The 12,224-nt window shown below is 35.5% G+C and overlaps 1 protein-coding gene across 1 annotated transcript in view; it reads right to left on the bottom strand.

Moving 5' to 3' along the window:
* Window positions 1-7,976, bottom strand: part of LOC107722503 (carbonic anhydrase-related protein-like) — a 24,464-nt gene extending 16,488 nt beyond the window's left edge. The window contains exons 1-7 of the mRNA XM_016530868.1: window positions 7,419-7,976; window positions 5,905-6,096; window positions 4,162-4,286; window positions 3,453-3,548; window positions 3,210-3,272; window positions 3,072-3,120; window positions 2,815-2,927 (exon numbers count right to left, since the gene is read on the bottom strand). Coding sequence (XP_016386354.1) covers window positions 2,815-2,927; window positions 3,072-3,120; window positions 3,210-3,272; window positions 3,453-3,548; window positions 4,162-4,286; window positions 5,905-6,096; window positions 7,419-7,491 — 711 coding nt within the window. The 5' untranslated portion in view covers window positions 7,492-7,976. The remainder of the gene's footprint in view (window positions 1-2,814; window positions 2,928-3,071; window positions 3,121-3,209; window positions 3,273-3,452; window positions 3,549-4,161; window positions 4,287-5,904; window positions 6,097-7,418) is intronic.
* Window positions 7,977-12,224: the final 4,248 nt, after the last annotated feature.

The raw sequence follows: 12,224 nt of genomic DNA, 5'->3' as shown, positions 1-12,224 counted from the left end.
AATAATTTTAAATATCAGTATTCAATGTTTTATGTTTAAAATATCAAAACAGTATTAATGCATTTGTAACTGCAGGTTAAATACATTCATGTCCTGCATTAAACAGTGTAAATGCATCTAAATGCCACTTCTAATGCAGCTTCTGTGTTTTCTCTGCATTGCAAAGATTAATTTTGCCAATACTGATTTCATTTGCTTGGTAATAGCCCAAATGACTTATTATTCTAATTGATTGATTAATTTTAAGAATTTGACTGAAAAGATGATTCACACTTTTAGAAAAAAGGGCTTTATAAAGGTAAAAATGCCCATAAAAGGAAAAAAAAAAAAATCAATTTAAACTTATTAGAAAAGATTAATTTCTATCACTGCTGTAAACTGATCACCACACAGAATATGCAGAATATCAAAAACTTTAGGAGTCAGCTGTCCACGGTAGTCCTTAAGATATCAGCACAATCAAAATATAATAAAATTTGCATTCAGCACAAGCAAAATATCGTCTAATTATCATTATCAATAAAATCCCAGAAAATATTGAGATATATTTTTTGTTAATATCGCACACCCCTAATATATTTAACGTTTTGTTTAGAAAAAATTCAAATAGATATGAGAAGTGCCCTTTTTTCCACTTGAGCTCCTGCCCCTCAAAATGTCTGTGCACGTCCCTGAATATAAATATATAAAATCAAATAAATTAACAAATTATTCATTAATAATGATTTATATAACTACTATACCAACATTATCCAGATACAGTACACACACATTAAGCTGTACTGTATAAAATAAAATAAATAAAATGTAAACTATATTATCGACCAGCTCTAATCTGATGAATGCAACTATAAGGCATAAAGTTAAGAAGATATTATAAACATTAACATCTTGATTTTCTGTAAAGCTGCTTTGAAAAAATGTGTGTTGTGACAAGTGCTATGTAAATCAATCTGACTTGACTTCAACAGGGCAGAACACTGGTGAGTAACTCCATTCTTTTACTTTCTTATGTGAGTGTTGAATGTGGACCCTGGGTGTGAGCTTTTTTGGAAACATGATAAAGCGAGAGTATTTTCTTAGCTTTTTGATTTTTTCCTCTTTTTCACTATTATATCTCCATTGTAACTTCTTATTATAATAGTCTGAAGTATTTGTTTGAAGTCATAACATAAGCAGGGTCATATACCCTGTTCAAGTACAAAATGGGGAAAACATATCAGTGTTGCATGTTGACTTAATCCGAAAAGGAAACAATTTATATCAAACATGTTATTAAAGTCATCAAGCACAGGCAAGACCCTGACCTGCTTTCATGTTTAACCTCATAATCAATATACTGTATGACTGGCCTTTACTTGAAAGTACCCCTGCTCTGCCAGTCATTGAGATCAAAGATAATGCAGTTGCAGACAAACAGCATACATTGTTCTTCAACTTATGATGTATATCACTGTGGTAAACCCCACTCTGTTCAAGTCACGTCAAGACGGTTTTTGATTTCCCCTTTTATGGGTTTATATAAATTATGTTCTAAGAGATGATGAGGCATTATGCACTAGTTTAAGTCTGGGGTCAGCAAGATTTTGATATTTGAAAGATATATTTTTACTCAGCAAGGATACATTGAATTGAATTGATGAAGTAAAAAGTGTCAGTAAAGACATTTATAATGTTACAAAAGATTTTGTTTTTAAATAAATGCTGTTCTATTCTAACTAAATAGCGGTATTCTTTGTATCATGGTTTCCCCACAAATGTTAAGCAGCAGAACTGTTTTCAACACTGATAATAATAAGAAATGTTTTTTTAAGCACAAAATCAGCATATTAGAAACATTTCTAAAGGAACACTGTGACTCTGAAAACTGGAATAAATTCAGCTTTGCCATCACAGGAATAAATTACATTTTATAATACATTAAAATAAAAAAGAGTTATTTATTTTAAGGTCCAATTCTTGCTATTAACAAACCATTAACTACAACTTAGGCCTCAATAAACTACTAAGTTGCTGCTTATTAATAGTTAGTAAGGTAGGTGTTAAGTTTAGGTATTGGGTAGGATTATAGGGATGTAGAATATGGTCAATAAACAGCCAATATGTTAATAATAGGCATGCTAATAAGCAACTAGTTAATAGTGAGAATTGGTAAAGTGTTACCAGTTATTTTAAATTGTTATAATTTCACAATATTACTGTTTTACTGTATTTTTTTTATTTTTATCAAATGTGGTCTCAAGAGACTCATTTTAAAAAATCTACACACTGTAGTGAAATATATACTCAGCAGTGGCCAAAAGGCCAAAAGATGTCTGGTAGGGACATTTGCACAATATTTGCTTTTAATAAACCTACAAGTTTATATTGGTAAGAGAAAAACACTAAACTTGGTTATGGTATTGCTAAAAATTATTTGTTGAAAAGGCAAACTACAGCTCACAAAATGCATATTAAAAAACAAGGAGCTCAGAGTAAATAAAGTATACATAGACTACAATATAATCAATTATTAATATTTTATTGGTTCTCCCTTGTTTTTGATTAGCAGCCATTCTCGTGCGCATGCCTCAATAAGCATGTTTCCTTGCATTATCACAAATGACAGAACTGAAACACGGAGCACATAAACATTCTCCAAGCACAGCTACGCAATATGCTTAGAAAATCTACATAAACTTATCATTATGTTTGAATAGAGCAAAGATATCAATTTTCCAAGGCCAGACACTTGGCCACTACTATAGTATATATGCTATATTACATACATATTTGAGTAATAGTATTATTTAATAATAGCTGTGGAGGTGTTACCTGCATCTGAGAGATGGTAAGGGGGTAACGGTAAAGAATCCAGGTGACGTTCTCACTACAGGGTGGTGTGGTTAAAGAGCCCTCATACACCCAGTAATCTCTTAAGAGAGGATCTGAGGAGGCAGATGAAATGGAGACAGTCAGATACACACTGGTAACACTTAACTAATGGATATATCAAGATGCTGTCAGCAAAGATTAAATATCAAAACATGCAAATAAACCGCAAATATCAGTATAACAGATTATGAATTTACCAGGCAGTAATGTGTTGGGGTTAAAACATGGAATTATTTTTGTCTTTCCCTGTACACACAAAAAAAGACATTTTAGGTCACAAGCATATGAGTCATATTTTTAGCTATAGTCTCTAGTGAGCCAGCTCTTCTGCTCACCTTATACTGCAGGTCCTGCAGGACGTCTGTGATGGCCTTCAGCCCAAGATGTTCCTTCCCAATCTGCATAGAACAAATTAGAGCACTATGTCAGCCGACTGCAAGAAGACCAGAGACACAAAAAACAGCCTTTCTCTTGAAAGGTTTTCTATATTTACACCACTAATACCATGTTTATTTACACAACACTATTGGGTAGTTTTGTATCTGTTATGATGACCTCCATGTGTTGAAGTGTGATACCTGCACAAACAGGGCGATGATAAGAATGCCTTTTTTCTTGCCCATGGCCTCCTCCACGCCGTTGAATAATGTAGAGTTCCAGTGGATTAGATGAAGCTGTGAGAGATATTTATTACTAATTAAGTGATCTGCAATAAGCTGAACTCTGAAATTAACATATACAAAGTATGCCAAATTATGAAGGTGATGATGCCAATTCTGTGTTGTGTTAAAAGACTGGTTTGACTCGCAGTTGTGCTAACAACTTGAGAAAACGTGATGTGGTAACAGGTTGACAAACATGGTAACACATTAAGAGCGGGTCCTTATCTTTCTCATTGTGTACAGAAGACCAGGAGTAGGAGAGCAGGTGTCAGGAACAGGTGATTTGAATAGATCACTTGATGATAAATCCCTCTTTGGAGCATGTGGTATTGTTGTTTTTGACATGGATTGAGCTCCCAGTTTATGGTTTTGTAGCTAAAAAGGCTTCCTTCCTTATAAGTCAAATGGATACAGCAGCTGACGTGCTGGCGTTACTTGCATTGCTTATGCAGAGTGAATACTGTGACCTGTTAATGTAGGCCCCAAAATAAAAATGTGTTGTTTATGTGTGTGGTGTGAAGCAGGCTTGTTTTAGTCTGTCCCTCAAACATCAGAAAGGGTGAGTAAGTGAGAGAACCAAAAGAGGAAATGATGATATGGCCAGAACTGGCGGAGTGACACTGACCTCCATAGGAAAAGCCTTGAAGTTGACAGTGTGTTCAGATCCCCTCTGGTTCTCTTTCCCCCAGTGGAAGCGCACCTCGCTCAGTTCATACTCATGGTCACTAGGGAGCGGACCTCCAGTCACAACTGAGACACAGGAAAGACAACAGGATGAAATGACATAAAACAAGCTCACTGTGTACATATAGGTTTCTCACAGACAGCAGATTTATTTCATTTAACCACTCCGTGACCTAGATCTTGTGATGCCACTAATGAGATCTTGGTTAAAGAGATAGCTCAGCCCAAAATAAAAATTCTGTCATTATTTAATCGCCCTCATGTTCCAAATAATGGGCAACCATTAAATGGATAAATCCAAGGCAGTTATAATGCCTGATATTTGCCATTTTTTAGTTATAAGAACGTCCGTATTTTTGAAAACTAGTATAATAAGATTACAGTATAGAAGTTGTTAACATATAAATCTGATATTTTAAATGACTCATTACCTGTCAAACTTTAAAAAAAAACAATAGTTTTTGTTAATATTTTGAATTAGATCTAATTCAAAATTAATTTATTTTGACGTTTTGTCATTTTTATCAGTTTTTGTTGCTTTTAAATCTCTATACAGTTTTTTATAAATTTTTATTTCAGTTTGTAATTTTAGTACATCAAGTTTAACTAAATGAAAATGAGAAATTCAGCCTTTTAAACTAGCTGAAATAAAATAAGTTTAAGTTTTTTGTATTTTATTTTATTTTACATCAGTTAACACATTTTTTTTTCAAGTAACAATTTTTGGTCACACTTTATTTTGAGTTCCAATTTTTGCTATTAACAAACCATTAACTACGACTTTTGCCTCAACTAAACTAATTTGCTGCTTATTAATAGTTAGTAAGGTAATTGTTAAGTTTAGGTATTGGGTAGGATAAGGGATGTAGAATATGCTCATGCAGAATATGTGCTTAATAAGTACTAATAAACAACCAATATGTTATTAATAGGCATATTGATAAGCAACTAGTTAATAGTGAGAATTGGTCTAAAGTGTTAAACAATTTTTTTAGTTTTACTTAAGTATAATAACCCTGCACCTGACTTGTGCACTATTATTATCTTTTGTAATCAAACGAAATTGTGCGAACAAAGTATCATTTAAGATGTTTTACACTCTAAAAAATGCTGAGAACTGCTCTCTCCTGGAGAGGATGCAAAATGCCCGCGCTCTGACTAACTCAGTGGCTGGGTTGAAGTAGCCCCACATAGGGTTGTTTCGTCGGAGGGAGGGGGAGGGGTGTGTAGTTTCAGCTGCCAATGAGATTGACCCAGCCACTAACCAAATGCCTGTGTAACACAAAAACTACCCAACACTGGAAAAAAAATCAACCCAAAATATGACCAAACATGCTCAACCCAGCCTTTGGGTAGAAAAAATAACCCAGCAATTTTTAGAGTGTAGCAATCATCCACTGATAACATTTACCCTCTTTCTAATGCTAGAATGCAATTTTTGAATCTACACTAGATACACTGAGTTACATGGAGTTCTTTTTTGGTGCTTTTATGGTACTTTTTGCTGTTTTCTGTCCTTTTTGGAACTTTAGTCAACTGTAGTTAAAAAAACTATTTTGGTATTCAAATGAAAAAATTATTTTTTCATTCAAAGAATTTTGAATGACATGTTGGTAAACAAGGCAGAAAGATAAGAAAATAATGGCAGAATTATCATTTTTAGTGAACGTTCAGCATGTTATACCTGATTTGGACTTGAGCATGATCCTCACAGTATGACCGTCGTTAATGACTTCACAGTCCCTGCAAACGACATAGTTGGGGTTAAGCCCCACCTCCAGGAGCCGCGGGTCATAGCGGGCCTCCCTAGAGTTAAGGTTTATGGGGGATTGGTACTCTCCATTTGCCTCAGGAAACAGAAGACCCCATTCAACACCTGGATTCATGCACAAAAGACAAAAACGTTGATTCAATCTTCTAACTTTTTATTCTAATGCAGTTTTCAACACATACTTATCTTGCGGATAGCACTGTCCTTATTCATGACCCACTAGCCTGCTGCTCAACCTTGAAACTTTTGCACCAATCAAACTTTTGCACCATGATACTTTGTGTCAGTTCACACATAAAATATTAGATAATAAATAGTGGTCCATTTTTTTGTCCCAATGTTGAAACTAAATAAAGGCTGCCAGAGCTCCAGTGCCTCAAAGTCATTACTGAGGGGTCCAACAGGAATAGCAGACACAGGGGGATACAGGATGTGCTCATTTTTACCCTCTGCTGCTTTTCATCTCACCCTGTCTATATGTATTACTCACTCATCTTTTCCTTGACTATTCACTATGCATTTGTTTGATCTATAATCTCACTAGTAAAGAATACATATTATATATAATAGATGAACACTGTTAGAAATAATAGTAATAAAGCTAGGAAAACAGACTCTCTTCACAAAAAGAAAAATCTTGGTCTAAATAAAATTTTTAACATAATAAACATGCATTATGCAATTATATTTTATTTTTTATTTATGCACTTTACAAGTTAAAAATATAGAGTACTGATTAAAAAAAAAAAGTTCTGAAGTGGTTATAAAGTGACAGCATTGTGTGTGGTCACAGATCACAGTTGTCTAATTTTGTCTGTGTATTTAAAGAATCGGTAGTATATATAAATATATATATGGTCCCACTTTATATTAAGTGGCCTTAACTACTATGTACTTTTATACGACTGATAGACTGCAACGGCTGGAGTTAAAAATCTCCGTTTGTGTTCTACTGAAGAAACAAAGTCACCTACATCTTGGATGCCCTGGGGGTAAGCAGATAAACATCAAATTTTCATTTTTGGGTGAACTATCCCTTTAAATTAATAATTTGGTACAATACACGTATTGTGTACATACAAGTTTTTACATTGTACTTATATTTTGAAAAATACCTGCATGTAATTACATCTGTAATTAATTTATGTAATTACATTTATAATTACACTGTTGACCCATCCCTTACACCTTAACCCACCCTTAAACCTACCCATACCACCAAACCTGTCCCTAACCTTACCCGTATCCCACCTCAATAGCAGCAAAAGTGTTTTGCAATACAATATGAACACAATAAGTACATTGTACTTATTTTTTTAATGTAAGTACAGAGTAGTTAAGACCACTTAATATAAAGTGGGACCCAATAAAGTTTCATGTTTCACAAAGAGGAGAATTAGCCAGTGATTCTCTCATTGAATCCTTACCTTCTTCATAGCCCCAGTCCAGCTCATCTTTGCCAGGGTAGTTATCGGTCTCCTCAATAACATTATCTGCCATGGCAACTGAATTTTCTTTCTACAGCTTTCAGAACAACTTTCGTTCTGTCCTGAGCAGATGCCAAAAACTACTTCTTTCTGACCCTGTTTTCAGGGTGAAGTCTTCCTCGTCGTTTGCTCACTTCCCACCCATAAAACATGAAGAAAGTGCTCTATAACAATACAAGTGGAAGTGACTGAACTCAATAGCTTCAGAGACTCAATGTCCACGCTGAGACTGCAGCCAACAGAAACCAGTTGTCATTCCATTGAAAATGATGAGTTTTCTTCTCCTGTGCTCTTCTAGGAAAGTTGCCCTCTCTGTACCAAACAAAAATAAGTTCACAAACTCACTCTCTTAGCTACTACAGCCCACACGGTTCCCCCACAAGCCATCTGATTGGCTGCGTGCAGTGACTCTTAAGCCTCTGATGTAGCACCATAGAAACAGCTCAGCAGTCTGGCCTGGTTTACAGTCAGGCCACGGAAAGCACAGTGCACACTGGCAGGAATGCAGGAGTGATGTTGCTCTTGGAGAGTTCCTCCCACAATGGAGGAAATAGGTGTGGTTAAAAAAAAACACCCACCAGGGGGAGGGTGAAGAAGGAGAGACTGAAGAGAGGGAAGGTCTGTTATTGTTTGCTTTGCACATTACTGATGGTGTTTTCAAGGTAAGGATGAGAGGGGCCCATACGGTGCTTTCCCCTGGCTGATGGTTATTATTCTAGCTTGTTCTTTCCTGTCCACCGGTGAAACAACTGTCCAGAGACAGCTCTACCAACTTTAATCAGAAGTTTGCAGGAGACCTTGTTGTTTGTCAGCACCGTCAAATCTTATCTTGGTTCTACAATGCTAAATGTTATTTTATCAGCTGGACAACAGTAGCTTATGCTATCAAGAACTGTTTGAACTTCCACTAAATGGATTTATGAAAGTCTCCTGAATGCACTGATTGACCCAGATAAAAATTGTAACAACTGGAGGAGGTGAACACTATGGCGCATTGCCTTGAATTCTATACTAAGTAACTACTTTGACCCTAATTTTCTAAAATTAAAGGCAGCACATTACACAAAAGTGCAATCATTACCTAATTAATTATAAGTAGGTCGTTTTACTCCCCAAAGCTCAGGGACTAGAACAGGGTTGTCATGTGACCTCAGCATCCTCTATATTAAATTTACGTTTTTGATGTGAGATATATTTTGGGAAATCTGCATTAGCAGGCATCAAAACGCATTTTATCAGGAAGGTGAGTCTGGTATAGTGTTCAGCAGGATTGCTGAATTTGAATTCAGTTGAATAGTTTGAATAATTATTTCACTGAACAATTCATCAGATTACAGGACTGTCCTCTAGTGGACATTATACGACGTGACAGTCTGCTCAGAGTCTAGGAATACAAGTGGTTTGGTACAGAACTATGATTAACCGAATAATGTGTTAATTTCTGACTCACGTTTGACCTTGCTTATGAAACGAGTGGTGCAAAAAAATCTACCCCAAAAAAAAAAAAAAAAAAACCTTGTCGTTATCATTGCTTCCAGCTAAAATATGAGTCCTTTATCCACAATATTGCTTTAAAAAGTCATCTTGTCTGACTCAGGAGAATAATATGCAGAGATTAAGCCCTGTTTACAAGCAGAAACAGTATAAAACAGTTCTAAACAAATATGTCAGTGGATTTTGATATGAGAGGGCAACATAGGATGGACTTCTGGAGGAAGAATTTTGGCTCATATTTTGGCCAGAAGTGATAGTTTAAAGTTAAAACTCCTTAATGATGGATTTTCTCCTTATAAACACAGTGCTTTTCACTTCACAAGATGTTAATTGATGGACTGTAGTTGTGTGGATTACTTGTGAAATATTGTGATGTTTTTATCAGCTGTTTGGACTCTCATTCTGACGGCACCCATTCACTACAGAGGATTCAGTGGTGAACAAGTGATGTAATTCAAAATTTCTCCAAATCTTTTCAGATAAAGAAAACTCATCTATATCTAAGATGGCCTGGGGTGATTAAAATGTAAACAAATATTACATTTTTGGGTGAACTATACCTTTTCCTCCAAATATTCTTCCAAGACTAAATGTGAAGACATGGTACGTAAGTCTATTCAAAAATTTCCAGGGGAAGTCCATTAAAGGTCATGTATCTTAATAGCTCATCAATATCTAAGGTCAAGGTATTTCTCTCATCTCTGATACCTTAACCATCATTAGGGTGAAGCTCACAACATGGTGTATTACAGTGCATAACAAATCTTGCATTGTCCTAATAAGTTCATTTAAATTGAGATTGGTCAGTAGGTTTGTAGACATTGCCTGCCCCTTCACGCGTGAAATGGTTTTGAGTCCAGAACCATCCAGCTCTACACCATCAATGTGGCCAGAGCAAACCACTTAACCCCAAATAGCACCATTGGCACTGGAGTACGGTTAACCATGCACTTTGACTCCTGTGTCAGTCTGAACAAGAACAACCATGCTTTTCAGTTTGATGGATGGCCCATAGGAAAAAAGGATTGCTCAGTGATTGCTTTTCCTTAGCTCCGGAGATTTAGATGAGATTCTCATATATCTCTCATTTTAGTATCAACAGCATTTCAGATGTTTCTCCTAAAATTCCTTAGGAGAATGGAAGTAGACACAAATGAGACATGATAAATATTTGAGAAAAAAGAGTCAAAACAGAGAATGTGGTGGAAGAAACATAGAATATCTCTTTATTGTCTTGCTGCAATCTCTATCAAGACTCCATTATAGGAATATTTTATTGCTCAGTGGTTGCTCTTTCTAACCTCAGGAGACTTGATGTATTCTCATGTATTTCTCATTTTAGTCTCAACAGTGTCTCAGATTTCTCCTAAATATCTCCTAAATAATCCTTAGGAGAAATAAAGGTAGACACAACTGAGACATGAGAAAGTTTTGAAAGAAAGGAAACCAAAATGACAATGGGAGATCTCTTTATTGTCTTGCAAGTCTCCATTATAATATGTTTCACAGCTCAGAGGTTTTTATTGCAATGGGGTTTTTCACCTTTAATGGTCAGGACAGTAGGAGTAGAGACAGGAAACGATTGGACAGGTGAGAATCGAACAGGAGCAGAAAAGCACCTTTAGCTGGGATTCGAACCCATGTTGTCTGAGGGACAGTTGTGCCTTCACGTCGATGTGCTGTCCACAAGTCTATGGCTCTGACAGAGGTTACTCTACGCTCAGGATACTAAGGGCTGATTCTCTTATATGTCTCATTGAGATATCAGCTTTGTCTTAAGATGTCTTCAGTTTTATTTTAAGAGAAACTTTAAACTTTTACTAATATTGTAAATACTAAAACTATCATTTAAATAGCATTGAACATTTCAAAATATCAAGGGTTACTGGTTTAAATGTTTAAATGTTGGAATTATAAGGTTCTATTTGACATTTTTGTCAAAATTGAGTTATTCACATATTCTTATTCTGCGACAACTTATTTACATTATGTGATCGATTTTTTTTTATGTTGTGTACATTTGTGTACAGTTTCTATCTACACAGTCGACTGGAATGCAAATACTTTGAAGCTCAATATCTCACAACTACTCGGAATGCAGATAGAACGTTGTAATTCCAAGGGGATGAAATGACATTGAAGCTAACCAGAGGGAAGAAAAATTAAATAAAAAAGAGATCTCTTTAACATTTCAAATATTTCTCCTAGACAGAAATGAGGTTACCTTAAGATTGAATGGAAACTTTTGCTTGAGTCTCCTGCTTCTCAAACCTGCCTCCTGAGACAAAAACACTAACACTCTCACAATGGTCTCCTTTAAAGTTTTAGAAGAGATCTCAACAACTTTACACACTGTGCTCAGATATTTCTCCTACAGTTAAGATTTGAGAGCTCTCACATTGTCTCCTCTAAATTTCAGAAGTGATCTCAATAACTTACAAAGTGTGCACCAAGTCAAATGCCTCAATATGAGCTCAAACATTTCTACACTTCAAACATTTCATAAATATGTATTAATAATCAAAATATCCAATTAATAATCAAGACATTTATGTGCCTTTCAGCAAAGAAAGCTCCAGGGTTTCATTTCCTGTAAATCAGTTTTGATTAAAGCATCCGATACATTACTATTTCCAACAACAAATTATGTGCCTAAGTACATAAACATTGTACTATAAAAAGTAACATTATACTTATTTCTGAATATTTTTTTCTCTCAATATAGCCTTTAACTCTAAACTCGGCTCACTCGGCTGTGTTCTGGCAGCGGCTCACTGAAAGTGAGCCAGCTCTGGCCCAGTAATGGTTGCCAGATTTGGCTAGGCTTTGGATGTGCGGATCTGGCCCGATTTGCACTGAGACACGGCACATTTAGCCACATTCGGCCCGATTACGGACCATAAGTGCTGGTCTGATTTTGGCTGAGATATGGGCATGCATACCCGGACCAGGTGGGGATGCCACGACAAGAAATGGTATAAGGGCCAAACCCTTAATCTTTGTAAAGGTGACATATTTAGTTGACCTGCATAAGTACATGTAGACTTAACAAGGACACTGTAAAATATGAATTTTATTTTAGTTGGAAGTAGATGCCATCTTAAGAATTTTAAGGTAACAATGTCATTTTATGGAAAAACAAATTATTCAAAGCTTTTGAATAATTCAAACTCAAAGTTTTTATATCAAAACTGGAAGGAGTCTTTAATACACATATTTTAGAAGTTGTAATTCTGTATGAGTAAGTGTAAG

Source organism: Sinocyclocheilus rhinocerous, unplaced genomic scaffold (assembly GCF_001515625.1).
Source record: "Sinocyclocheilus rhinocerous isolate Xijiao unplaced genomic scaffold, SAMN03320098_v1.1 scaffold541, whole genome shotgun sequence".
In the NCBI taxonomy this organism is placed as follows: Eukaryota; Metazoa; Chordata; class Actinopteri; order Cypriniformes; family Cyprinidae; genus Sinocyclocheilus; species Sinocyclocheilus rhinocerous.
This window is presented reverse-complemented; position numbering and strand designations above follow the sequence as displayed.